The 27,751-nt window shown below is 43.3% G+C and overlaps 1 protein-coding gene across 1 annotated transcript; it reads left to right on the top strand.

Annotated features, from left to right (window-relative positions):
• Positions 1 to 2,825: 2,825 nt before the first annotated feature.
• NT5E (5'-nucleotidase ecto) lies at positions 2,826 to 27,748 on the top strand (the record flags this gene model as incomplete). Its single annotated transcript, XM_081187365.1, has 9 exons — positions 2,826 to 3,185; positions 8,432 to 8,654; positions 11,438 to 11,626; positions 18,361 to 18,558; positions 19,617 to 19,771; positions 22,553 to 22,661; positions 23,967 to 24,116; positions 26,059 to 26,259; positions 27,318 to 27,748. 9 exons carry the CDS (start codon positions 2,826 to 2,828, stop codon positions 27,476 to 27,478), a joined length of 1,746 nt encoding a protein of 581 aa, XP_081043491.1. The 3' UTR covers positions 27,479 to 27,748.
• Between the last annotated feature and the right edge of the window lie 3 nt (positions 27,749 to 27,751).

The following is a 27,751-nucleotide window of genomic DNA, read 5'->3' on the forward strand; positions in this document are numbered from 1 at the left end:
TAACTAAAGGATAGATTTTTCAGGCTTCTCTGAAATCCATTTTCTCCATATTGTTCTAGGAAACAACTGTGATTACTTCGTCAATTCTTTGTAACTGGAAAATTTGAAGGAGTGGTGACACAAACTTTGGCTGTATTTATTCACTTGAAATAATATATTTCCTGCTCTTATTCCTAAGAAGAGAGGTGTGGAATAATGTAAACAGAGCTTTAAATGTCCTCTCCAATAAAAAAGCAAGCAATGGAAAACAAAAGCAAGTACAGTGGTACCTTGGGTTAAGTACTAAATTCATTCCGGAGGTCCGTTCTTAACCTGAAACTGTTCTTAACCTGAAGCACCGCTTTAGCTAATGGGGCCTCCTGCTGCCACTGCACCGCTGGAACACGATTTCTGTTCTCATCCTGAAGCAAAGTTCTTAACCCGAGGTACTTGTGACGTTAACATATATGAGAGAGTGCTGGAGGGGAAATAATTAAATAGGTTGCACAGACAGGACCCAGGGGGTTGGAGTCAGTGGGTCTATAAAACTAGTTCTGGGAGGAGTTCTGGGAGGAGTTCATTGGGAGTTGTTGGTGGGCAGTTGGTTGGTTTTAGTGGGTTGGCTGGTTGGGAAAGGCAGTTGGAGAAGCAGTTGGGAATAGAGAGACAGCTAGGGCAGTGGGTTCTTGAGTGTGGGGAGGTAGAAGAGATAGAGAGAGGAAAATAAGACTAAGAAAGTAAAGAGCAACAACGTTTGGAATGCTGTAAAAGTTTTGTTTGTGTCTGAAATAAAATACACTCTTCTTTATTAATTGAAAAGCTGACTGAGACTGAAGTGATTTTACCAGGGAGGACCTGGTTGGTGGCAGTGGATTAGTGGTGTATGGGTCAATAGTCCATGAGACGACTCGGGGCTCCGTACGAACGCCACAGTACTATTTCTGGGTTAGCGGAGTCTGTAACCTGAGGTACCACTGTACTGTATCACAGAAGCCCAAGCAGTTGAGAAGGTTCAGAAGTCTGACTAAAAAGAAAAAGTTTAACTGTCCTCCTATACTTGTTGTCGTTTAGTCGTGTCCGACTCTTCGTGACCCCATAGACCAGAGCACGCGAAGCACTTCTGTCTTCCACTGCCTCCCACAGTTTGGTCAAACTCATGCTGGTAGCTTCGTGAACACTATCCAACCATCTCGTCCTCTGTCCCCTTCTCCTTGTGCCCTCCATCTTTCCCAACATCAGGGTCTTTTCCAGGGAGTCTTCTCTTCTCATGAGGTGGCCAAAGTATTGGAGCCTCAGCTTCACGATCTGTCCTTCCAGTGAGCACTCAGGGCTAATTTCCTTAAGAATCAGGGCTGATTCCTCCTATACTTAACCTATACTAAATATTTCACTTAATTTTCTATTTGCTGACTGCTGGTCTATGACTGTAATAAACTGATTGATTGATATTATATCCATTGTGTACATAGATATAATAGTGCAGTTTGAGGTGTCATTGGCAGGTTCCCTACAATGGCCCCTAGTGGTCATTTAGATCCATAGGCTTGCTTGGCCGCATATAACCATTTGGTTTATTTAAAAGTAAACAAGTGGAAAATCACGTGTCAGCACTTTACTTTCACCAGTGTTACATGGAAGGACAATGAACATGAAAGAGTAATACTGTGTTTCATATGTGTGTCCTTTCTGGTTTGTGGCAGTGGGAAGGAAATCTGCCATGAATGCACAAGCCCTTTGTCAGTCAAGTAAGCCACACTTGACCCAAGGCTCTCTGGCAATGGACTGTGGGAGCAGTGAGCTACTGAGTGCCCCTCGCTGCCTGGAAGCAGTTGGCTCCCCTTCACTCTGTATGATATCTGGCACTGCAACATTTGCCATGCAGCGTCAATGTGAATTGGCCATTGGCTGGCCTGAAGCAAGGAAGGACTGTCCTTCCTTGGAGGTTTCTGAGCAGAGGTTGGATAGCCACCTGTCATGGGTGCTTTAGCTGAGATTCCTGCATTGCAGGCGGTTGGACTTAAGTGACCCTTGGGTCCCTTCTAATTCTATGATTCTAAGTTAGTGTCTCTGTTTAAGCTACCTCACAGAGTTATGCGAAGGAAGGGACCCCCAATGCAAATGACTGCGCAGGGGAGCTTGTTGCCTTTTAGACTGCAGCTCCAAGTTATAAATCGGAAAATTAAAGGTAGCTCCATTGCCCCACAAGAAACAAAACAAAACCCTAATTTACCGGTATTTTAGGGGAACTAAGCCCAACGGAATGTGCCCAAAGTGGAAGGTGCACACTCAGTTTTGTAACATTTTGGTTGATATGGAAATATGAACAGGTTAGTCAGTTGGCAGCTGGGTTCAGATCAAGGACTGGAGACATCATGTCAAGCGAAACATTACCATATGTAATTATGTATTGTGTAATGTTGCATTTAGTAGTAGTAGTAGTAGTAGTCCTGGTTTAAGGAGTGTTTATTTCTGCGGGGAAAAGTCGATGGTGCCCGGAGTTCACATACATAAATGACAATATGAGGAAGCCTCCCCAGATCTGCCCAGAAAAGTGCCCAAGGATGCCAAGACTCCTCTCAGGAAAAGTTGACTAAGCCGGGAAGGCGAAGGCGGGAAGGGAGTCTCCAAAGGAGCCAGCCAGACCTTCCCAGGCAGGCAGCACCCGCGAAACTCGCGGCGGGGGGTTAGTCCTGATTGGAGGGGGAGTCGGACGGCGGCGCGCCGGAGGCGGCCCTCCAGCTCCTCCCCGCCCCGCCGGGCTGCGCCTCAAGCGCCTCTGCCGGCAGCTGCGCTCCCCAGTGCCAGTCTGTGCGCCGAGGGGCAAGGAGCGCGCGCTGCCTTCCCTCATGGAGAGCCTCGGGCAGCGGCGGCGGCGCGCGGGGCAGAGTTGCGCGCGGAGCCTGGGCGCGCTGCTGCTGGGCGCGCTTTGCGCCTGCTCGGCCGGCGCCTTCGAGCTCACCATCCTGCACACCAACGACGTCCACGCCCGCGTGGAGCAGACCAGCCGCGACTCGGGCAAATGCGTCGGGCAGGACTGCTACGGAGGCGTCGCGCGACGCGCCACCGAGATCCGCCGGCTCCGCGCCGCGCAGCGCAACGTGCTGCTCCTCGACGCCGGCGACCAGTACCAGGGCACCGTGTGGTTCAGCTTCTTCAAAGGGCAGGAGGTGGTGCGCTTCATGAACCTCCTCGGCTATGACGCAATGGTAAGCGGGGGGGGGGGCGGCGAGAGAGGGGGGCAAACCCGTCAGGTGGGGCGCGAGGGTTTGGCACGCTCCCCCCCAAAAAAAAACTTTCTGTGGCGCCATTGGGTCCTCCCAACTGGACGTGCTCCAGTATGAAGGGAGGCCATAAGAAAGTTCTGAGCAGGCATGAGAAAAGGACAGTTTTCTTTCTTTCCCTTCATAGCTGAAGGGACTCGGGCTCCCCTCAGGTGGTTGATTGGCAGGCCACAGGTTCAAGGCTGAGGTAATGACGCTCTTCTATTTAGGGTAGCAAAAAGCAAGAGTCTGAACCATTTTTTTCAAGGTTCCAGGGGTTGGATACTAACCAACAACAACAGTGATCTCCCTTTTCCACTTTCCGCCTTGATTCTATTTGGTCAGCTTTACTTTGAGGCAACTTTTCCAAACACTGAGCGCTTCAAATCCTGTAAACACTACCTGCACCATGTAAATGATAATAAAATTAAGCTGTGGACCATAAGAGATCAGCTGGACACCTTGAAGGGAGGAATCCTTTCTTCTTAAGTAGTGGAGAAGGCCAGCAGCCAGCCACAACCAGAAGATGTGAGACTCAGCACTGAGAAGCTCCTCTAGAAGAGGTTGGGATTTTGGAGGAGATGCTCCAGAGAAGCACAACCTGGTGCCTATTCTCTTACCTCCATGTAAGAAAAAAATGGAGCACTCCCATCATTTAGCCTAATCTCTGGGTGCAGAGGAGCTGCAGGCCTGCTGTTGGAAAGAAAGTGCTGGAGTAGTTGCACCTTTGATCAGATCCAGCTACTGCTGTCGGTTACATGGAACTGCCTCTGAAGACTTGGATGTGTTAATAACAAGCCCAGAATACATATGTGAAGCTGTTAATTTGTATATCCAAAAATGAACCTATCTCGGCACTACTTAGCAAACTCCACTGGCTTCCAGACTGTTGCTGAGCAGAAATAAAAGTGATAGTGCCATCAGATCAGGACTTTGGGGCAGACATCAAGGGTCCCCCACTCAGAAGAGTGAGCAGGAGGGCCTTCAAATGCAGCAGGGCTGGCTTACCACACACTGAAGTAAGTGAAGTAATACACATTCCCATCTAAACAGCAGGAGCCCCTGAAATGCCATTTTAGACTTTGGACATTAAGTTCAGAGTCTAAAATACCTAGCTGCACCGCTGATTCCAAGTGCTGCAGATTTTTAACCTTTAAAGCTGTAAGTCTGGAACCATGGCATTTGGAATACCATCTACTATACTGCTATATGCCTTGCTCTAATATTAAAACCATTATTTGAGGCCTGACCTGTGAACTTAAGTTGGTAGCAGCCAGATATAGGATTATTTTGATCAGGGTACTCCAGGAGTGAAGTGTCCTTTCTCTTTATGAATTCACCTGATTACAAATTTAATAACTTTTAGCCACAAAATTAAAATGCTTTTATATTTCCAGGGTTGTGTTGTTTTTTAAATGTTTTTTTAGACTGCTGCTTAGTGGTCTTAGATTAGAAGATACCAATGTGATTTAGATATGCTGTTTTAATTCTTTGTTGAAGCAGCCTTGGTAATAATTTAATTTTATGTTGAAGCGCTCTTGATGATATTTTATTGAGAGAAGATATAAATACATTTTGATTGATTAATTGTTATGGAGCCTCAAGGCATTTAGAGGTAGAGTATTTGGAGGGATAGAATAACACATATTGGAAATTCCTTGGGGATACCTCAGGAATACGTCCGCCATTTTCCGTGGCAAATGTGCCTTATTCTATGCTGTACATACACACTAGGGATGTCCTGGCAAGAGCCCATCTTTAGCAGGCTAAAGGCCATCTGGCATCCTCTACTCACCAACTTACCTATGGGAAGCCTCTTAAGTAGGACCTGAGGGCAGCAATTCTCTTCTCAGCAACTGGTATTCAGAGGCATACTGCCTCCAAATGTGGTTGTAGAACATAGCTATCATGGTTAGCAGCCACAGATAGCCTTGTCCTCCATGAATTTGTCTAATCCTCTTTCACAGCTATCCAAGCTACATCTCGTGTGGCATCACTACATCTCGTGAGAGTAAAATCTGATAGTCCCACAGAAGGCACTATGCATTGACAGAAGAAGAGCTTTGTTTTGACTGCCCTGATTCTTCCAGCAATTCAGTTTCGATTGATGGCTATAAGCTCTAGCAGTATGAGAGAGAGAGAGAGAACCCCTCTCCCACTTCACTTTCCCCATACCTTGCATAATTTCATATACCTCTGTCAAGGTATATAAGGTCTAGTTCCAGATCAGTTACCACCAGTACAGGTCCCATGAGCATATATGTGAAATTAGAATTCTTTTGCCCCAGTGTGCGTCACATTACTCACATTGAATTATTCCTAGCAGCGGCTATTAATAAGACAAAACAGTGCAAGACCAAAGATGGACGTAGAAAACATAATCCCACATGGGAAGACTGTTGGGATGATGAAGAAATAGATAGTGAACCAACACTTAATACTATCCCAAAATCCAGTGCTGTTAACAACTGTACTGCCTGCTTCTTCCATAACTTGCAAGCTTTGTCCAGTGTAATTGTCATGGTATCCTATCTTAACGTGATTATATTAAATGATTGTTGCCCCTTGTATCCTCGGGATATATACTTCCAGGAAACACTTCTGCCGGTTGTGCATAGGAAAAGCATTTGCCGTTATTCTGGCCTCTAGAAAAACACACACTCTTAAATGTGTCACTGAATCTAGAAAGGTGGCTATTTTGCTTTGTGACAACAGCCTACTCACATCTGTTCCACTCATCAAACCTCTGCAGGCAGTGTGGCAACAAGGAGTTAAGCACTTGGCACTAAACTTAAGTGAATGGGAATATAAGAAAGAAAAGAAAGAAAATGTGTGAGAGAAGGCTGGGATGGATACTGGACTCATCTCTTCTTCTCATTCTGTGGTGTGAATTGCAGTACATACTTTCATTCCGATCAATATGAAAATCTCTTGGAAGAGAAGGTCTTTTAATCTGTTTTTGTGAGATGAGAGAACAACAGGAGACGTAGATATATAACTTGCAGTGTCTGGGCAAGGGAACATCTTGTCCTCCTTTTATCCAAGCGTTGGCTGGCATGCCACAGCAGAGCCATCGGATTTGAGATTATTATGCCATACCTCGTTCCCTCTCCTAAGCAGCACAGGGTTAGGGTGGAGATTTTGGGGGCCAAGTTAAAGCCAGTCCCATCTTTGCTTGGCACTACTATTTTTGGTTTTTGGATAAATGACAAAAAAACTATTGCATAAAGATACACGGGGTGTGGTTTGGGATCCCCAAATTTTCTTTGGTGAAATCTGTTTAAGCATAGTGGGAACTATTTTGAAATAATCTGTAAAAAGAAATGAAATGTACAAGATTGAAAGAGTCCTGCTCTCAATTATATGTGCAAAGTAAAAGCAGATGTTTGTTTCAGTCTCAAAGAATACAGAAAATTCTGGAATGTGCACAAGCCAGATTCTAAATACTTCATTGCTGAAAATTTCACTATTTGCTTAGATGCTACTTTTATAATATACAGATTTTATCTGCTTTTATTGGGAACACATAACGTTGGGTGATCAAATACGTCTGGACAAATACGTCAAATCAGGCTTGTAATCAGTGCTGAGTTGTTTTGCTCAAGCTTTCATTCTATTTTAAGCATGTGAAGTATCATATATTTTAAATCCATTCTAGGTCTTGTTCTTGGCATTTTAAGTAGCTTCAAGTTGTTTGTTTCCACATTCAAATCACAGTGTGGGCAGCTCTGTTTGGTCTGCACTGCACTTGTTGTGGACAAAAGAAGGTAAACATGACTTCAGCACACTGCAACATAGTACAATGCGTTATCTGGTGCCGTCCATGCAGACCACAATAGATGAATGTGCCTACTGTAAACAGACACAAACATCTCTGAAAGTATTATTGAGCCATATTGCGGTTAGGTGTGTAAATATGTTTATCTGCCTACCATGTCAGTCCAACTTAATAACACTACATGTAGAATACAGTATCATGTTTATAACATTGTATCCTGCCCTAAGCACAGAAGGGGCAGGGATGCAAGACCAGGCATTGCCTGAACGGTATGTTTCATATTTCAAGAATCCTTGTCATTGCCTAAAAGGGTGGAAATCAGAGAAACGATTTGCCCTGGAAAGTGTAGAAGGAAGCTGCTTGGAAATATTGGCTCTTCAGAGTAGCTTGTTACACCATGGCTTAAAAAAGAGAGCAATAAATTACAGGGATATATTTGCAGTGTAATTTACATTTCCAAATCTTTTCTGCTGAAGGCATGGTGAGTAAGTACATATTTTGTCATGCTGTGCAGTGTTGATTGGTCAGATTGATCTTTGGCTCAGGAAAAAAAATGGGTGCAAGATCATTCAGTTGCTTACTGGTCTTCAAAATTAAACCAAGAAGAGGGTAGAAGGATAAAGACAGCAGGATAAAAGTCCCTTTCTTTTCCTTCAGCAAGCACTGTCATCTTGAAGTGCTTTTTACAGTTATACAGGGTGAGTCCTTTAAAAGAGGCCCCGTGGGTACAGAGTACACATGTTCCACGGGGCGTCTTTTAAAAGACTCACCCTATAGTTGAAACTGAAGTCAGGCAACTGCTACACCCAAATATGTTCCTTTGGTGAGCAGTCTGGTTAAAGATGGTTATGGGAGAGCCTTGATTTCAACCTTGCAAAAAGATAAAGAAATTTAAGCATTCTAAGGAAATTATTGAGGGCCACTGAAATTCCAAATATTTTAAATTCTTAAATACAATTACTCATTGGCTCAAAATTCCAAATCTAGTCCATTGTGACAATTGGAGAGGATGCTGACACTGTTCTTGTTTGAAAATGGGGCTGAGGGACTTATTCACCTCCAGATATTGCTGGACTCCAACTTCCATCAGGCTTGACCATTGGTCACACCGGCTGGGGGTTTTGGGAGTGGAAGTACAACAATATTTAGAGGGCCACAGGTTTTTAATTCTTAGCGTTTCAGAGACTGAAGAACTGTGTTGACGCACCTCCAAATATTAGTACCTGAACTGAAATAGATGTAAGAGAGTTTGAAAAGATACTATTTGGATATAGCATACTGTTCACGTGTTAGAACTGGATGGATCACAGTGTAGATTTTAAAATATGTCCTTATGCTGTACTTTGCTTTTCATGATTGCGGGAACTTCTTGTCACTAGGAGATTCTATTTTTCTTTTCTTTTATGTTGTGCAGACAATCGGGAACCATGAATTTGACAATGGTGTGAATGGATTATTGGATCCACTGCTGAAAAATGTTAAGTTTCCTGTTGTAAGTGCAAACATTAAAGCAAACAAGAAACTAGCAAGCAACATCACAGGATATTTCCTTCCTTACAAAATTCTGGAAGTTGGTTCAGAAAAAGTGGGAATTGTTGGCTATACCTCGAAGGAGACACCTGTCCTTTCAAATCCAGGTATTCTTTCTTTTAATGCTTATGTAAAAATTATGCAAATAAATATATTTATTTTGAATCATGTGACTCCCATCCTATTTTATTTCTTCTTCCTGTAGCAATTATATTAAATGGTGCTCAAAGTAAGATAAAAAGTGAGCACCAGATATGTGTGACTATAGTGGAATCAGATGAAAGAACCTCTCCCCCCCCCCACATATATATACACACATACACGGTTTTCATCTATTTAGATCTTTGTTTAATTATCAGCTTAATGTGTCATTCAGTCACAGGCATCTGGACAGGTCTCAAAGATTATGAGAGGAATTCAACATTGTGCTAAGGCAGTCATTAAGACATGTACCGTATGTTCTGGCGTACAAGATGACTTTTTATCCCTGGAAAATCACCCCAAAAGTCGGGGGTCATCTTATACGCCGGGTATACGCTTAGGGAGGAGGAGAGGAAGCCAGTGAGCAGAGGCGCCCCTTCTGCCATCACTCCTCCTCCATCTCCACAGAAGGGGCCGCGGAAAGTCCTTCCGAGTGCAGCGCTCACCCACCCACCCGCCAAACGCCTCGCCTCAGGCTGCTGCTGCTGCAACGGCAGAGGCAGCGGAGCGGTGTGCGCTCTGCCCCTGGTGACGCTCAAACCCTACAACTCTAAAATTGAACAGCAATTTCGTCTTATACGCCCAGTCGCCTAATACGCTGGAATCTGTGGTATTTTGGCTTGCCAGATGTATGCTGTTCCAGGGGTTCTCTTGACACACCCCAGCTAGTTATAGTGGGTGGGTGGGGAGGAGAGGGGAGGGGAAGGAAGATCCATTGCAAAAGAGAACAGGACTCGTTATTTGAAACCTGCCCAATGGTTATTTAATGGTTAATTAGTTAGACCAAAATTTCTACCAGGAGTCATTAGCTCAGATTCATATCTTTAGGTTTCCTGTACTGTTCATGTGTATTTCAAAAAAAACACATCTGTCCTCTGGTGAAAGACCTGGGGCATTTTGTAACCTCTCCCTTTCCTCCTTAGGGAAGAATTGTGAAATCACCTTGTCCAAGCAACTTAAGACATTTGCATGAATTTCAAAAGGATATAGATATATAGGCTGTACAAATGCAAAATCATCAGGCCAAGAAAGCTGCATTTGCTCTGAGCTAAAAGGAAATGCTACTCTTTACTCCAGAGCCCAGAACAAACGGCTGTTGGCTTTACTAGCTACCAGATGGTGTTCCATGCAGCTCAGCCTTTTGCTTTTCTGGGAATCCTTTCGTGTATCATTTCCATTATTATTGTGAGAGCATGGAACAAAGCCTAAGCTATTGCTCAGTGTCATACAAACCCGGGGCCGAAATGAGAGCAGCCATTTTTGTTTAGACACGTGTTCTTCATTCATGTCCAATAGCTGATATCCACTGCTATTTCATATCCAGGAGTAAGGAATTGCTGATTGACTGCATGTTAGCAAACTGCTACATAAATGCTTTGGTGAATGAATACGTTCTGTAGCTGTTCTAGTACTGACTAATAATGGGAACATAAAGAGCCTGCTAATAGTTCCAAAATTAATAATGGGAACATAAAGAGCCTGCTAATAGTTCCAAAGTTAATAATGGGAATATGGTTTCCTGATTCTACTCTGACGTTGGCACATTATTTACAGTCTTCTTGTTTCTGAAGGTGTCTGGAACACTGGAGGCTAGGGTAGATTGGATCTTCTTATTAGCATTATTTTTGTGGGGATAGCTTGCTGCATAATGTTTTAATTGATATTACCCCTACCCTCCAGAGCTGGTTTGGGGAGAGTGTACAGTGTGTGCTGGGGGGCGAGGAGATGTCCCCCCCTTTTTTAAAAAAAGTTTTAAATTATAAGTTTCATTTATATATATGACAACAATTATCCAATCATAATTTTAGCATTTTAAACTCCGGCTCCCTTCCCCCTCTTTCTGTGGTTCTTTACCTTTCTTTTCATCTTCCTGCATACCCCAAATTATCTCAACATATTCTTTTATGTATCTATTCCCGTATATATCCCTTATATAGAGAGAGAGCGAGAGAGAGAGAGCAGGTATTTACAGTAATCCTGCCAATGTCTTAATCTGTTTACAGTTTGTTTGTAAACACTCAAAAAACCATTTCCATTCCTGTCTAAAAAGAATTGTTTCCTTGATTTCTTATTCTCCCGGTAAGTTTCGCCATTTCTGTGTAGTCCATTAACTTCTGTTTCCAATCTTCTCTTGTCAGGACCTTGGGGAGATTTCCCCTTGCACAAGTGGAAGTTGTTCTGCTTGCACAATGATTTTATTTGAATACCATCCACTTTCTGCTAAAGCAACCAAATGATTTCCTGTCATATGAGGGATCCACAGAACTAAGGCGCTAGCAAATTAGCAATGTTTCAGTGTAACTTCCATTACAGTGGTACCTCAGGTTAAGTACTTAATTCGTTCTGGAGGTCTGTTCTTAACCTGAAGCACTACTTTAGCTAATGGGGCCTCCTGCTGCTGCCGCGCCACCGGAGCACAATTTCTGTTCTTATCCTGAAGCAAAGTTCTTAACTTGAAGCACTGTTTCTGGGTTAGCGAAGTGTGTAACCTGAAGCGTATGTAACCTGAAGCGTATGTAACCTGAGGTACCACTGTACTTGAAAGGAACTTGTTAAACCAAGAGAGAATGTTATGTATAGTATATACGTTATATATGTATAATATATTTGTTCATGTGCTTTGGCAAATCATTTTGTGAGAATAAAATAAAACACAAAACATTAATGCATTTTTTTTCTGGATTTTTAGGGCCGGATTTAACATTTGAAGATGAAGTTACAGCATTACAGCCACAAGTGGACAAACTTATAACTTTAGGAGTCAACAAAATCATTGCACTCGGTCACTCTGGTTTTACTGTGGACAAAAACATTGCTCAAAAAGTGAGAGGTGTGGATGTTGTAGTTGGGGGACATACAAACACCTTTCTTTATACAGGTATGTCATTTCCTTGGCAAAAAGAGGGGATTCTGATTGGTTAGTACTTATTATTGTAGCTATGCTTGTAGCTAATTATTGTAGCTATGTCTCAGCAGTTATAACAGGGTGCTAAATATTTAATTCTTTGTGCTCGTCATTGTGGTACAGCTAGGCATGTTTGGAAGAAACTGTTGTGGGAACTGAACATTTGAAAGTATAAGATTAAACCTTGAAACTAGTCTAGTGTAGAGGTTTTTTTTCTCCTGATGTCCTTCATCAGCCTTTCCTAACCTAGTGCCCTTCAGATGCTATAGGCGGGGTTCCTCAAACTTTTTAAACAGGGGGCCAGTTCACTGTCCCTCAGACACTGTTGGGGGCCGGACTATAGTTTGAAAAAAATACGAACAAATTCCTGTGCACACAGCACATATTTTATTTGTAGTGCACAAAAAACAGGAAAAACAATACAGTGGTGCCTCGCAAGACGAAATTAATTCGTTCCGCAATTCTCTTCGTCTTGCGGTTTTTTCGTCTTGCGATGCACGGTTTCCCATAGGAATGCATTGAAAATCAATTAATGCGTTCCTAGGGAAACCGCCTTCAGACCAGGTCCGGGGACAGTCTGTCCCCGGACCTCTTCTGAAGGCTGGGGGGGGACGACAAGGGCTTTTCTTCCCACCCCCAGCATTTTAAAAAACCCCGGGACAGCGGAGGACTTCTCTGCTGTCCGGGGCGATTTAAAAGCCCCTGGGAAGGCAGGCAGGGGGGACAAAGACTTTTGCCCCCCGCCAGCCTTCCTCTTCTGAAGGCTGGCGGGGGCGAAAGTCTTTGCTCCCCCCCCCCCGCCTGCCTTCAAAAGCTGTCCGGCCAAGGCTTCGCGGACCTCTCCGCCAGCAGCGGCAGCGCTGCCACTGCTGGCGGAGGGTTGCCGGCATGCCGAAGCCTGCGCGCGCTGACATCAGCGCTCCCAGGCTTCGCGGACCTCTCCGCCAGCAGCGGCAGCGCTGCCGCTGCTGGCGGAGGGTTGCCGCCATGCCGAAGCCTGCGCGCGCTGACATCAGCGCTCCCAGGCTTCGCGGACCTCTCCGCCAGCAGCGGCAGCGCTGCCGCTGCTGGCGGAGGGTTGCCGCCATGCCGAAGCCTGCGCCTCCCAGCCTCCCAGGCTTCGCGGCGCTGATGTCAGCGCGCGCAGGCTTCGGCATGCCGGCAACCCTGCAAAAGACGTCCGGGGGAAGCGGCTTCTTCCCCGCTTCCCCCGGACGTCTTTTGCAGCAAGGGGCTGCAGGGAGATAGTGATCTCCCTGCAGCCCCTTGCTGCAAAAGACGTCGGGGGGCAGCAGGGAAGAAGCGCTTAGCTTCCCGCTGCCCCTGGACCTCTTTTGAAGCAAGGGGCTGCGGGGAGATAGCGATCTCCCTGCAGCCCCTTGCTTCAAAAGAGAAGACCCGCTGTCCCCGGGGCAAGCTTCGTCTTGCGAAGCAAGCCCATAGGGAAATTCGTCTTGCGAGGCAACTCGAAAACGAAAAAACCTTTCGTTTTGCGAGTTTTTCGTCTCGTGAGGCGTTCGTCTTGCGGGGTACCACTGTACAATATTTAAAATGAACGTTTTAAATCAACATAAACTTATAAGTATTTCAATATGAGAGAGAGAGAGAGAGAGAGAGAGAGAGAGAGAGAGAGAAAGGAGGGTGACCAAATAAGAGGGAGGAAAGGAAAGAGGTGCGGCCTCAGGCTCTGGGCGGTGGCGGCAGCATCTGGCTGCTCCTCCCTCAGTGCCCTCCAGCGAGAGACCCGGTGCCCCGGACCCGGCTGCAGCGCTGGCGATAGCCGCTGCGCCTTCGCGCTATGCCTGCATTTCCACAGGCCTTCCTCGGAGCCGGCTCCTCTGGGCTTGGCTCCAGGCCTGGCTGGTCCATGGGCCAGTCCCGCCCCCTTTGGACCTGCTTCACCTGGCAACTGAAGAGGAGGAGGAGGAGGTGGTGTGTGTGTGTGTGTGTGTGTGTGGAGAAGGAGAAGCCAGGCGGGAGGGGGGGATTATGGTCACTGCCACAGAGGCTGCCGCCGAACCGGCGGTCCCTTCCCAGTGGTTTGAGGGAGCTGCCACAAGTGCCAGCAGTCTCTCTCTCTCTCTCATGCACACACACCCCTCCCTGGTGTGCCCATGCACACGCGCACCTGGGATTGCAATGGGATTGATGAGCAGTCAAGTGGGATGGGGCTGGAGAGTGTGGTCTGAGGAGAAGCCGGAAAGGATTGGACCCAGCTGCTTGCAGTAGTAGTGGTTCGGAGGGAAGGAGGGAAGGAAGCTCACGTTGGCTGTAGCCATCTGGGCAACAGGAAGGAGGAGTGCTATGGGTTCTGCAATTGCCAGACAGGCCGGGTTCAGGACCCTGGTGGGCCAGATTTGGCCCGTGGACTGTAGTTTGAGGACCCCTGCTATAGGAATCTTAACTCTCTATAGCCTCAGCTAGCATGTCCAATGGCCATGAATGAAGGGACTTGTAGTCTATCAGCATCTAGAAGGCATCATGTACACAATGGGGGTAAGATACCCAATGAACTGACTAGGTCTTCTAAGCAGACATTAATAGAATTGTGCTGTTATTTGAGAAGCATAAAAGATCAATGAAATATCAGCAACACTTCTTGTAGGTTCAGTGACACTTCTTGTTCAGTTTTTACGTGTTTCTTTTTTCAACATCTTAAATTTACCTTGGTCATAGCTTTCAGTCTTTTATTCATTCATCAGAGTTTCATTTTCTCCTCAGGAAGTGGTTGGCTTTTGGTTTGCTGCTAAGCACTAAGGATGCTGGGCCTTTTTCCAGTGGCTTGCATAGCTGTAGACAAATGAATCATGTCTCTGTCCTCTCCTGTTTCTGCTTGTGTCTATGTGTCTTTCCTGCCCTTGGTCCAGAATAAATATGAACTTTGTCTCACTCACTCTCTCCCGTCTTACACCTTCCTCCAGGATTGTTCAGTGATTTCTCCAGCCTCCCTCATACTAGATCAGGGTAAACTTTCCTGTGTGTGAAATGTTCCTCTGAAATGGTGGTTTGTTTTTAAAACCTTTCAGAAATAGTGGTGGGATAACTCACCTCAGCAATATTCAAAATTGGCTCAGAAATTGGAAACTTTTCCAGGATGTGTTCAGAAAAAAACAACATTCCGTTTCCCACTATTCGCTCTATGCTAATTATAACATTGGTCATGTACAGATGGCACAAACACTTTGCTTTTTTCAGATATACCTATAAAGCTTCTGGCTTTCAGAACCTGGTCTGCTGAATGCTTGCCAAGTGTTCACAGATTATTGTATATCTGATTGGGAGTGAAACTTTTAACCTATAGTTTCCCCCACAATAGCCACGCTTTGGAATTTATTCGCTAATGAGAGTCTTCAGCTTTTTATAATACTCCCCCCCCCTTGAACTTCCACAATCTTGTAGGGAGGATTTGACTATAAAAGGCAAAGTTGATGGAGCTGAGTGAAGCTTTGGGTTTTCTTTTGAACATAGTTTGCTCTGATTCCTATTTAGAATTTCTTCCCAATCTTTTGATTTATTTTTATTTTGCTGAAATGGGCAAGAATCTCATCCCAGTGGCTTCCCTTTTGCCTAAACGTGAGCATAGAAATCTATTTCCTTCCTTGGTCCTCTTTCTATGTCTAGCAGGGATAGACTTTGATTCCCTGGATGTTCTGTTTGCCTTTAGCTGGGCCAAATTGAAAACATTTTGATTTCCTAGTTGTCCTTAGCATGGGCAATGCTAATGCCTTTGTCCTGCTACTTTAATGTTTTAGTGTACATGCGTATTCAATAACTATGGGTGCATGCATTCCCACTCCTTTGCATTCTTCACTATATAAACTGGTGTGTGCAGAGCCCAACCTCAAAAACTAGTAAAACCGCATTTAGTGAAAACAGTTCAGAAAACAAAATAGCTTGCAGGTACAGTCTCTCTGTCTCTCTCGCCCCACCCCTGCACTGCAAGAGGTGTAGTTACAGAGATGGGTATTCTTAGTGCTAGGTTGGCAGTCTAGGAGTTCAGAGTGCTGAAGAGGAAGCATTGAGGTCAGGCAGGGTGTTGTGATCAGATGAGTCATGCTGCTTCAGGTGGATGTAGATAGACTTCACACACATATAGCTGGCAAAAGTTATGTCTTTCACCCAGGATCTCATATACTTTTTCCCAGCTATGAGGGTTTCTCAGCTCTATGTTTCTCAAGCCACTCTGTATCATACACTTTTGTTACTCTGACTACAGACTGACATTAGTCTAGTAACACCAGTGCTGATTTGGGGGTCTTTTTCCGGGCAGAAGTCACACTTACTTTAGTTATAAGGGTGTAGCCGGGTGCTGTGCTGTTGTTTATCAATAGGAAATGAGATACCTCAAACTCTGAAGTGTGTCTTTTTTTTAGTTTTACATACCAGACTTTCTGATGAAATTAACATTGCGTGTTGCCTCCTTCCTGGTCTGAGCACTCTTTACTAAGCTAAACATTCATTCTCACACACACCGTTTACAGATCGTTCATAATGCATTGTAGGGATTGAAAACTTCTGTAGAATTATAAAGGCACTTTATAAAGAAAAGGTAGAGAGCTTATTCTTAGAAGCTTGGGTAGAAGCATTGAAGCCTTTTTTTAAAGGAAGAAGATGAGTTCACTAATACATTACTTGACATAGAAAGAACATACCTGAGTAGACACATCCAAAAAGCATACCTAACATTTTGATAAGTGCACCAAGCCTAGCCTTCACATTAATTTCCCAGTTTGGAACATGCAGCATTGTGCTTGTGACTGATACTGTTATACTTTGCTGACAAACCTCTGAATATTAGAATCATAGAGTTGGAAGGGACCACAAGGGTCATCTAGTCCAACCCCCTGCAATGCAGGAATCTTTAGCCCAACGTGGGGCTCAAACCCACATCCCTGACTGAACCCACAGCTCTGCTGACTGAGCTATCCCTCAGGATATATACTTTGAATATTGAACAGCATATGAAACCTGAGATAAAAGGAAGCCTGAACATTATTAAGTTTTATCTCTTGTCACAATTGGAGGTGGAGCTATTTAGACTCTACAGGCTAATAATAATAATAATAATAATAATAATAATAATAATAATAATAATAATTTATTTATACCCCGCCCATCTGGCTGGGCTTCCCCAGCCACTCTGGGCGGCTTCCAAAAGAATATTAAAATACTATAATACATCAAACATTAAAAGCTTCCCGAAACAGGGCTGCCTTCAGATGTCTTCTAAAAGCCTGGTAGTTGTTGTTCTCTTTGACATCTGGTGGGAGGGTGTTCCACAGGGAAGGCGCCACTACCAAAAAGGCCCTCTGCCTGGTTCCCTGTAACTTGGCTTCTCGCAGTGAGGGAACTGCCAGAAGGCCCTCGGTACTGGACCTCAGTGTCCAGGTAGAAGGATGGGGGTGGAGATGCTCTTTAGCCTATTGAAATGTTCCAAATTGTGTTGTTGCTGTTGAAATGGATTTTGTTGTTGCTGTTGAAAGTTGAGAAACCAGCAGCATCTACATGTTGCGTTTTCTGGCACTATTAATGAGTGAATTTGGGAGCTGTCCAGGAGTCTAGTTCTGAGACAAGTAGAGAGATCAGTGCCTGCATTCAGAAAGAATCATTCATGGCAACGAGATGCTGGGTGTAGAATATAAAATCTAGTGGCAGTGTTTTCAGTGCACCCATCAATGTCCTAGTAACACTTTCAGTCAGAAATATATTTATTGCCTTAATCACTGATAATGTTCTGCAGTGAAACATACTGCCTTTAGCAAAAGGAATGTGGGAGCAAAATAAAATGAAACTTCTTTTTTTTAAAACCCACTTCTGCTGAAGTGTGTGTTTAGTGACATAGCATCTCAGTCAAACAGTGCACATGAGGTAATTGAAAAGAAAAAAACTCACCTTCCCATTTGGGACTTATATCTCACCATTTATTATTTTTCTGTTAGGAAAGAATAACATGTTTTTCTCTGAGCTCTCATATTCCAAAGCCAAGAGTCAAAGGGATGAATCATGTGGATGTCCAGTGCATGTGTGCATCAAGGCTTTTCCTGATCCTCATTTCTCTTTGCCCCTGAAGATGTGAAGTGTGACATGGTGCAAGAAGATTTATGTATTCCCTTCCCTACCTTTTCAGGGTGACTAACATTAGCTAAGAATAAAACAACTGCAAAACAGCTAAAGCTGCAATTTTGAAAATGCACAACCTGATTGCTAATTGTGTTATTAAGGTTAGGTGTATTTGGATCCTAAATCACTAATGCTGGGGATTACACCCAAATACAAGTGTATTGTATATAGAAGTGATATATATATATATATATATATATATTTCTCAAAATACCATTAGTGCTGGAGAGCAGAGTGGAAGCCTCTGATTCCCTTGATCAGCTGCTGAATTGAGTAGGAGCTGAGGAAAGGGGAACTGCCTGATGACCCACTCTTGTCCTTCCCAGGAGGAGACAGACATTGTTGAATGTCTCGGAGTGAAGCTCCAAATGAACTGTTGAAATGGGAAAGAAGGGAGAAGGGAATGATCTGACAACTTGCCTAGATGCTGTATAACATGTTATGTTTCTTGCTTTCACACACAAGCAGTTTCTTTCTGCACCCTAAATACCACTATCAGTTGGTGTGCTTGCCTCATCAGTATTCAGGACTTCCTTTGAAAGCTAGGAAGGGAGAAAAGGTCATTCATTCTCTGGCCACTTTTACAGGCACCCCACCTTCAAATGATATACCAGCTGGTAAATATCCATTTATGGTGAAGTCAGATGATGGGCGTGACGTTCCTGTTGTTCAAGCTTATGCTTTTGGAAAATACCTTGGCTATTTGAACGTTGTGTTTGACGACAAAGGAAATGTAATTAGAGCGTCTGGAAACCCTATCTTACTAAACAGCAGTATTCCTGAAGGTATGTATGGGAAGGAGAATTTTATTTCCTGTAGGCCTCCTATTTATAACATTGATGATTACCTAATTTAAGTACTAGATAAATGCAAGATGTCATGTGTCGTGTTATTGCTCCTCCTCCTTTTACTCTGGGTTGGATCCAAAGTTGTCTTTCCGCAAACGGAACAGCTCCCTCCCTTTTGTAGAAAGAGCTGAAATATGGTGGAGTCTCCTGTTGTAGGAGGAATGATTTTTGCAGATTCTCCCTTCCTCCTGTATTCCCCACCCCTGGTGCCAAGTTGAATACTGTTCCAGAGGGTCTCTCGGCACTTCAGAGCAGCTTTTTCAGAGCATGCGGGCAAAATGAGTGAAAAATCATCTCCCTCCTGCAGGGAGTATGTGGTAACCATTGCTCCAGTTATGAGAACTCAGGATCTAGCCTTCTTTCCTTTTCTAAAATAAATTATGCGGGATGGCTATGAACTCACAATATAGAATAGAATCATAGAATCATAGAATCATAGAGTTGGAAGAGACCACAAGGGCCATTGAGTCCAACCCCCTGCCAAGCAGGAAACATGAAATATGCCCACTATAAATTAAATATATATTTATATATAAACTATCTTGTTTTAAAATATATAATTTCATACACACTGTTTTTTTAAAAAAACAAAAAACCAGAAGCATATTCCCCCAAACTTAAGACTGGTTCTAAAGAGTTACTCTAGGCACATCCAAAGGTTTGGACACAACTAGTGGGAATTTGACTTTTGACTTTTTTTTTACCTGGTTCTGATATATCACATCTGCTTCTGAAAGTCCACTTGGTTCTAAAAGAAGTTAGCCATACTGTACGGCACAGGATAAGGGAGGGCTGCTTTTAAGAAACCCAAGTTAGTGGCTGTGTGACTCCTTTGGATCCAACTATTGCAAGCTGGAACTTTGCTGGGAGTATTCTGGAGTGCAAGTCTGAAAAAAAACCCCTGAACTAATGTTGTGCTGTAGATAAACAAATATGCCATCCTCATCAGTCTCCTGGCCAGTAATAACCTTCAACATGCCCTACTTCTTTTTTAGCTGAGGATGTGAAAGCAGAAGTTGACAAGATGCATCTTCAACTACAAAATTATTCTTCCCGGGAAATAGGAAAAACGATTGTTTATCTAAATGGTACAAGTCAAGCATGTCGCTTTCAAGAGTGCAACATGGGAAATTTAATTTGCGATGCTGTGGTAAGATAATAATCCAGGTTAATTTAAGTGGTTCATTATTTGATATTTAAAGTCTAAAGTGTTTCATATAAAGTCTGAGCCTCTTGGGCTTGCTGATCGGAAGGTTGGTGGTTCGAATCCCCGTGACGGGGTGAGCTCCTGTTGCTCTGTCCCAGCTCCTGCCAACCTAGCAGTTCAAAAGCATGCCAGTGCAAGAAGATAAATAGGTACCGCTGCGGCAGGAAGGTAAATGGCGTTTCCATACACTTTGGTTTCCATCACGGTGTTCCGTTGCACCAGAAGTGGTTTAGTTATGCTGGCCACATGACCCAGAAAGCTGTCTGTGGACAAACACTGGCTCCCTCGGCCTGAAGTGAGATGAGCACTATAACCCCATAGTTGCCTTTGACTGGACTTAACCATCCAGGGGCTCTTTACCTTTATCTTTTATATGAAAGATGTGGTTTTGTGGCCAGGGTTGCTTATCTTCACTTGGGGTTCAGCTGGCTATGAAATTGTTATGCTTTTGGTCTTGTTAGTCCTTCCTGTGGACATTGAAACTATCGAACAGAAACTGCTGATTGCACAACTGTAGAATTAGCTAATTGTTCACTAGTGACAAAAGCCTGAAACAGCTTGAAAGCTGTAAGTCCCAAGCTTTTATAGAGGTGTTGGACTTCAACTTCTGCATGTCTTTCTTTTTCCTTCGAGACTTGCCTCTGGGAAATTTTTCTTAGGATCTAAAGAGGTCTTTTTGGGTGACACTGCTCACCATTATAAAGTATTGGCAGTTCATTTTGCTGCTTGGGGCTGACACCCATGGCACATTCATCAATATGCGAGTACTGGCATCACATCACATTTTTGTAGAGCTTTAAATCACAACAGATGGAGACTGTCACCATGTAAAGAGGTATTTGTGTGCAGCAGCTCTTGGACTGAGCTATTTCCTCCAGAATATACCAAATTACAAAGAATGAGAGAGATTGTGGTGGCAAGGGACTGGGAGAACTGTCAGTTGTGAGTCACTCACATATGAACAGCTAAATCTTGGAGTAGTAGGTGGACTGGCCTTCAGGATATCCTTTTAAGTGTGCAAACTTCCTTACTGTATTGGTTGAGTAACCTCTAAAACAGCCAGGGAAAGGGGATTAATTCTGGGCTTCCATAGTTGCCTCGTAAAAAACTGAATATAAGGTTTGCACAATTAATTAGGTTGACCAGGCATTACCGTCCTGTCATGGAAGTGTCTAAAGGGCTCTCCACAGAAAATTACTTGACTTGTTTGTACAGGCTAATGATTCATGAACAATCGTTGACTAGGAGAGGTGTCATATTTAATTGATTGCACTAATTTGTTTGGACGAGAATGATATCCCTTCTACAGCTAATTATTAGTAGACTTAGTTAAACATTGACCACAGATGAGTTTAGGGCATCATTCAGTTGATATGCAGTGCATTAATGACTTAACGTTCCTGCGTCAGATTGCAATTTAATTTCTGCCAATGCTGTTCTTGGAAAAAAGATACCAGTTGTATTCTTACAGAGGCTAGTTGGAAAACTAAAAGTGATTCTGTGAGGTTTACAGAGTGATCCTTAGAAGTAAATCCCATTTTCTTTAATGCTGTACGTAAGTTATGTTTAGGACTTCAGCCTCAGAATTATTATTTTTAAAACCACCACTCTTGATTTATTAAAAATCATTATATACTGCTTTGTATTGAAGAAATATCCAAAAAGGTATACAAAATCAGTAAACTGTAAAAACACATCATAAAAAATAAGCACTATAAAAACTGAAGTGTAAAAAGTCAATACAATAAACTGTGGACAGCCAGGAATAAGAAACCTGCAGTCTCCATATGCCATTGGACTACAGCTCCCATCATCTCTGACCACTGGTCATGCTCAAATGTGAGTTTGTTATGATTTAGTTATTAAATTTCCTCCGGGGAGCTAAAGACAGTATATGTAGCCTTTCCCCACAACATACTTCATCTTGGAACCCCCTTGAAATCTCACACTTCTGTGGAGATTGGAGGTGGTGTGTAACAATACATTTGCCTGTGTGCACCTTATAAGAACTACGACGTCAGCTTTAGTATTCAGTTTGTAAGCAGGGAGAAATCCCCAAAGATTACTTGCTGTTATAGACGCACATACCCACCAAATTATCCCCAATTGTGAAACAGAAATACAACAGCAGAAAAAGAGTGCTGCAGACTTTTCAACGGGGGGGGGGGGGGGAAATGCCATGCTTGCATTTCCCAGAATAACAGCACATGTGGGAAAAAACCTGAATTTTTTCTTATTACATCTCCACAAGCCTGTGTTGGGCTGGGACCGGGAAGCTCCAGGTTCAGACCCCCCCCCCCAATGAAGTTCACTTGGTGTTTTGGGCTAGCTACTATCTCTCAGCCTTGCCTACTTTACTGGGTTGTTGGGCAGGTAAAAGAGGGAGAGGGAAGAACCTGTACATTGCCTGAATTCCTTAGATAAAGAGTAAGGGATAGGTGGAAATGAAACAAACAAATAAATAATGGATTCTATCCTATGTTGATTCCATACCAAGTCCATTGATATAAATGAATTTTAGTATTCTATGAATGTTCTTTAGTCTTTAATTACAGTTGTTTTATTTGTGTAAGTAAATGATTTGTTGCTAGATAATATCCCAGTTTCCCCCTTCCGCCATCACTTTATAAGATGTTTTCCTTTGCTGGCTTCCTGAAGTTCTTGAAGCTGAGATAAAGCGCAGACTGAAACTGATAGAATTTTTCTTGTGTGTAAATGTTTTAGGTTTACAATAACCTGAGACATCCAGATGATAAGCAATGGAATCATGTTTCGATGTGCATCATAAATGGTGGTGGAATACGGGGGCCCATTGATGAACAAAGCAAGAATGGTAAATCTAGGTTTCGGGCTTTTTCTTCCCCACGGGAATGCTGCTAAAATTTCCTCTTCATACCCCACATTTCTCTCAATAAGATAATTAGTTTTAGGGATTCTTATTTTAGAGCTTATCTACTATATCTCACAACGCTTTTCTTGGACAAAGATTTTACTTTCGCCTCCCCTTTGAACATACATACATACATACCTTTCTAGCGTATGCTTTTAAAACCAATCTTACACCTATTCAGATATATAATATACATTTCTGGATGCTGAAACGCTGGGGACCAATTTAATGATTATTGTTTTCATACGAAGGCTTGTGAAACAGTTGGAGAATACCATGATCCGTACCAAATGGGTCCTTCCCATTTGGAAAATCCCCGTGCCATAAGCTTGTACATGGTAGCCCTGCCCTGGGGACTCTCCACATGTTACAAGGGATTCTGCTGCTTTTATGGCTTAATTGTTCCTTTTTGTTTTAAATTTTATACTATAAGCTGCCTGGAGACTCTGATAAATGTGGGGGTAGAACTATCAGAAACATATTTATTTATTATAATATTCTTACTCTTTATCCTGTGAATTTAGGGTGGCATAAGCAAGGTTCTCATGTTACAGTCCCTGCAACAAGCTTGTGCCGTAAGATAGACTGCAAGATTGTGACTTGTTGGAAGGCAGTCAGTGAGCTCCACTGCTGACCAGGGGTTTGAACTCAGCCCTTCTCTTGTCTACCACTTACCGTATTTTTCGCCCTATAGGACGCACTTTTTCCCCTCCAAAAATGAAGGGGAAATGTGTGTGCGTCCTATGGGGTGAATGCAGGCTTTCGCTGAAGCCTGGAGAGCGAGAGGGGTTGGTGCGCAGGCTTCAGGAGAGACCCAGCGCCAGCCCCACAAGGTCGGGGAACAGAGGGAGGCGGAACGCCGCCATCCCGCTGTCTCCCAAAGTGGTTTGGAGGCTGACGGTGGGGAGAAGGCGGGTGGCAGGGAGAAGAGCGCTTCTCCCCGCTGCCAGCCCCGCAAGCTCCAGGGACAACTGGGAGGCGCAGCGTGTCTTCCCGCTGTCCCTGGACCTGGTCTGAAGGCGGGCGGTGGGGAGAAGAGCGCTTCTCCCCGCTGCCTGCCCCACAAGCGCCTGGGGGGGAAAAATAATTTTCTTCTTCTTTATTTCCCCCCAAAAAAACTTGGTGCATCCTATGGGCCGGTGCGTCCTATGGGGCAAAAAATATGGTATATCTACAATATCATGGTCTCCTAAATTGAGAAATAGAACACAAAACCGATTGTTTTATGAAATGTCCTGTCCCATTCAGGAACTATTACTTTGGAAGAGTTGCTGTCCGTATTGCCTTTTGGAGGAACTTTCGATTTGCTGCAGATCAAAGGCTCTACTCTGAAGGAAGCATTTGAACATAGCGTTTACAGACATGGGGAAGGGACAGGGGAACTCCTGCAGGTCTCAGGTAAGTTACTTTGCCTGTTCAAGGTCCTAAACCCACACATACTCACAAAGGAGTATTGTAAGAGGATTACCTGCTTCTGCTTTTATCTGGAACGTTGCCCCATTCTCAAGGTTAGGTGTGGTGGAACCAGGCAGGGGATCATCCCAGGGTTAGGTTTATCTTACAAGGGTGGTGCAATTCATCAAGCAAGCAGTACACAAATGCTTCTAGAATGGATGCCCTCTCACCAGCAGCAAAAACAAGCACGAGCCACAATTACTATACTGCTCATATTAAGACAAGAACAAAACCCCATTGTACTTATGACACTATTCAGATAAACTAAGCAGGACTTCTTGCCTCAATAATGGACTGGATGAGAGCCAATAAGCTGAAGCTCAATCCAGTCTGGGGCACTGTTAGTGGGCGGTCCCCTAGACCAGATGGATGGGAGGTGGCTTGCTCTTGGTAGGGTTCCACTCCCTCTGAAGCAGCAGGTATGTAGCTTGGCAGTAGTTATGGATCCATTGCTCTTGCTTGAGGCTCAGGTGGGCTCGGTGGCACAGAGTGCCTTGCATCGGCTTTGGCTGGTGGCCCAGTTGTGTCCCTATTAGGACAGGGATAGCCTATGCTCTGGTAACCTCAAGGTTAGATTATTACAACCCATTATACATGCAGCTGCCTCTTAAGATGGTTTTGAAACTTCAGCAGGTGCAGAGTTCAGAGGCCAGGTTGCTCACCAGGGCAAGACAAGTTGAGCACATAAGGCTAATTCTGTCCCAACTACACTGGCTGACAATTAGTTTCTGCCCCCATGGATTTTTTTTCTGGAAAAAAGGTGGGAGAACTCACCACAAAGGCCCACAATAAATATAAATATTAATTTATATTTACATTTAATATAAATATAAATAAATAATACTAGCTAATTAAATTACCTGTGGCATTTTAAACTGTTTGTGGCGTATTTATATTTTTGTGTTTTTAGATGGTAAACTGTCCTGTGATCTTTGGATGAAGGGCAATGAAGAAATTTAATAAATGAAATAAATGAAAATAAAATTCTTATAACTAAAATCTACTTCATGTGTAGGGATTTTAGGTCACAGACCACATAAACAAATTCAGTGGAATTATTGTGACTTTATGAATTGTATCCAATGTTAGTCTTACTTGAAGGAGATGCATTGAAACGAGTATGACTAACCTAAGTCCATGAATTTTAATGGGCCTACTCTGAGTATGACTAACATTGGACACAACCCTATACACACACACACACCATTTAGGACAAGAATATTTTTATACGTGTTTGGCTGCCTTTGTGTGAGCCACCAGCTTTACTTTATGAGACTTTGAAAAAACCTATATAGAAGAATAAAGTCCATTGGACGTGAACAAAAAATGATGCTTTGTGGTTATGTATGTCAATGCCGTTTTCTGGATCTGTTGATTAGTTTTCAATTTTATACAACATAGACACTCATTTGTGGAGAAACTAAATGCATTTAAAGCAAAATATCCTCCGGTACTACTTTGCTATAGTGTGTGCTTGATATGGGATCACTGGAGGAATCATTGGAGGAAAGCCAGCTACTAACTCATTCAGCTTTGGAATCCAGTGTGTCATGGGAAGTAGAATAACACCCAGACAGACCATTGCTTCACCCAACACAGTATTATCTGCACTGAGTATTTGCCAATGGCTCCCAAGGTTTTAGATTAAGGAATAGCAGAAGATTTCACAGTGGCTGAACCCAGGATCTTTTGCATGCAGTACATGTGCTCTACCCTTGCTCTGCCACTGCAGTGTGGTCCTGTCCTGTGGTTAAATGTTGTGCTCACATCAGTTTATTCTGGTTCTGAACTTCTGAAGAGCCAGCGTCATTATTTTTTCAAGCAAGCCAAAGAATGCAAGAGCTGATGTCTAAAAATGCTGTTCAAACTTGTGCTTCATTGATAGGTATACAGGTGGTGTATGATCTTTCTGAAAGTCCGGGAAGCAGAGTGGTCAGCTTAAAGGTTCTTTGCACAGAGTGTAGAGTACCAGTCTATGAACCACTGCAGCTGGAAAAAACATACAAAGTGCTTCTACCTTCTTTCCTTGCTGGAGGAGGAGATGGATACCACATGCTAAAGGGAAGCTCAAATAACCACAGTAGCGGTATGTATAAGTTATTCCTGGCAATCGGTAATATGGCACATAGAATGTATATTGGAATTAATGTCCCTGTAGGAGACCACTCTCCCATGAGTGTGGAAAATGCTGCTATTAGGCAAACCTTTATTTATTCTAGCTGCAACAGGAAATATTTAACTCAGGTTGGTTTTGGAGTTCATCCAAAAGTAGAGAATGGGAAAAGCAAGAGAATATATATTTTTTTAAGTTTGAAACAAAAATGAGGAAATTTTCACAGGTGTAAAAGTACAATCACAATCACTTCCAAAACAATTGCACCTAATAATTAAAAGCAAAAGTTCAGTGTGTTACTGCTTGCCTTCAAGCTGATCTTGAATTTATGTGTTGGACATACAAAAGAATTATCTGAAGTCAGATCAGTTTTACGCAGGCTTTTCCTAGCATGGTTACTGCTGTCACCACACTTGCTCCTGTGCCAGTCTTTTTACATGCCAATCACACATGCAGACCTCCCTAGAGTTCTAGTGTTGCTTGTGTGGTTTGTTTAAGTCAGCAGGGAGAAGGAAGACAATAGATAGAAGCCTTCACACGTCATCTGGCCTGGTGTAGGAGCAACTGCGTGGACATTGGTGACAATGCAAGGAAAAGCATTTAAAGAGGGTAGGGCCTTCCAGATCGAGCCTTTAAAACAGAATACCAAACCTGAAGAGTTTCATTTCAAAAGAGCAGCCAATTAATATCCTGTGCAGAAACCCTAAGCATGTTACAATTTGGATTCGGGCATTTACTGTAGCATGTCACTGCTTTAATCGCATATAGAAAGCACTGCATATTTAACAACAGGGAATGCATACTAGGGAACAAGAGGCTGTGAGGACTCTTCCAGGAGGAGGTCATCATAGGAGGTGGCAAAAAGATGCAAAATCTCTTTTCTGGTACAGTGGCTTTGCCTAGAAAACACAGCTCCACAAACTATTTACTCACCGTAGTTACAGAATGTTGACCAACTGGGTGTGATTAAGATGCTACAATGATTTGACTGACATGAACTTTAGTGTTTCTTTTTTCCTTTTCTTAAATAGGTGATCTTGATGTCGCCGTTGTTTCCAACTACATAACTAGAATGGGAAGGGTATTTCCAGCGCTTGAAGGTCGTGTGAGGTTTTCTGCTGGAATTGTTTTCCAAGGACATCTTTCTTTGATTTCCGGATTATGTGTTTTACTTCTGTGCTTCATTTTTTAGTTTTTCACTTGCTGCAGGGGAACTTGACTTTTTCTGCATTCTATAAATTTCTTAATATTTAAAAGACAATCTCAGCTGCTTCCACTCTTCCCAGAGGGCAGAATGTAAATTATTATGGGCATGGCCATTAAAGAACATAAAATTCAACAATAAGGTTTAATGTATTTTGTATGTATACTGTGTTTGAACTGAGTTATGTTTATGTATATAACTGATATGTATATTTGTTCTTCATACCGTCACTTTTTAGAAAATTAAAAACAAAAAGAAGCA

Source organism: Podarcis bocagei (genome assembly GCF_964188305.1).
Source record: "Podarcis bocagei genome assembly, chromosome: 3".
NCBI lineage: Eukaryota > Metazoa > Chordata > Lepidosauria > Squamata > Lacertidae > Podarcis > Podarcis bocagei.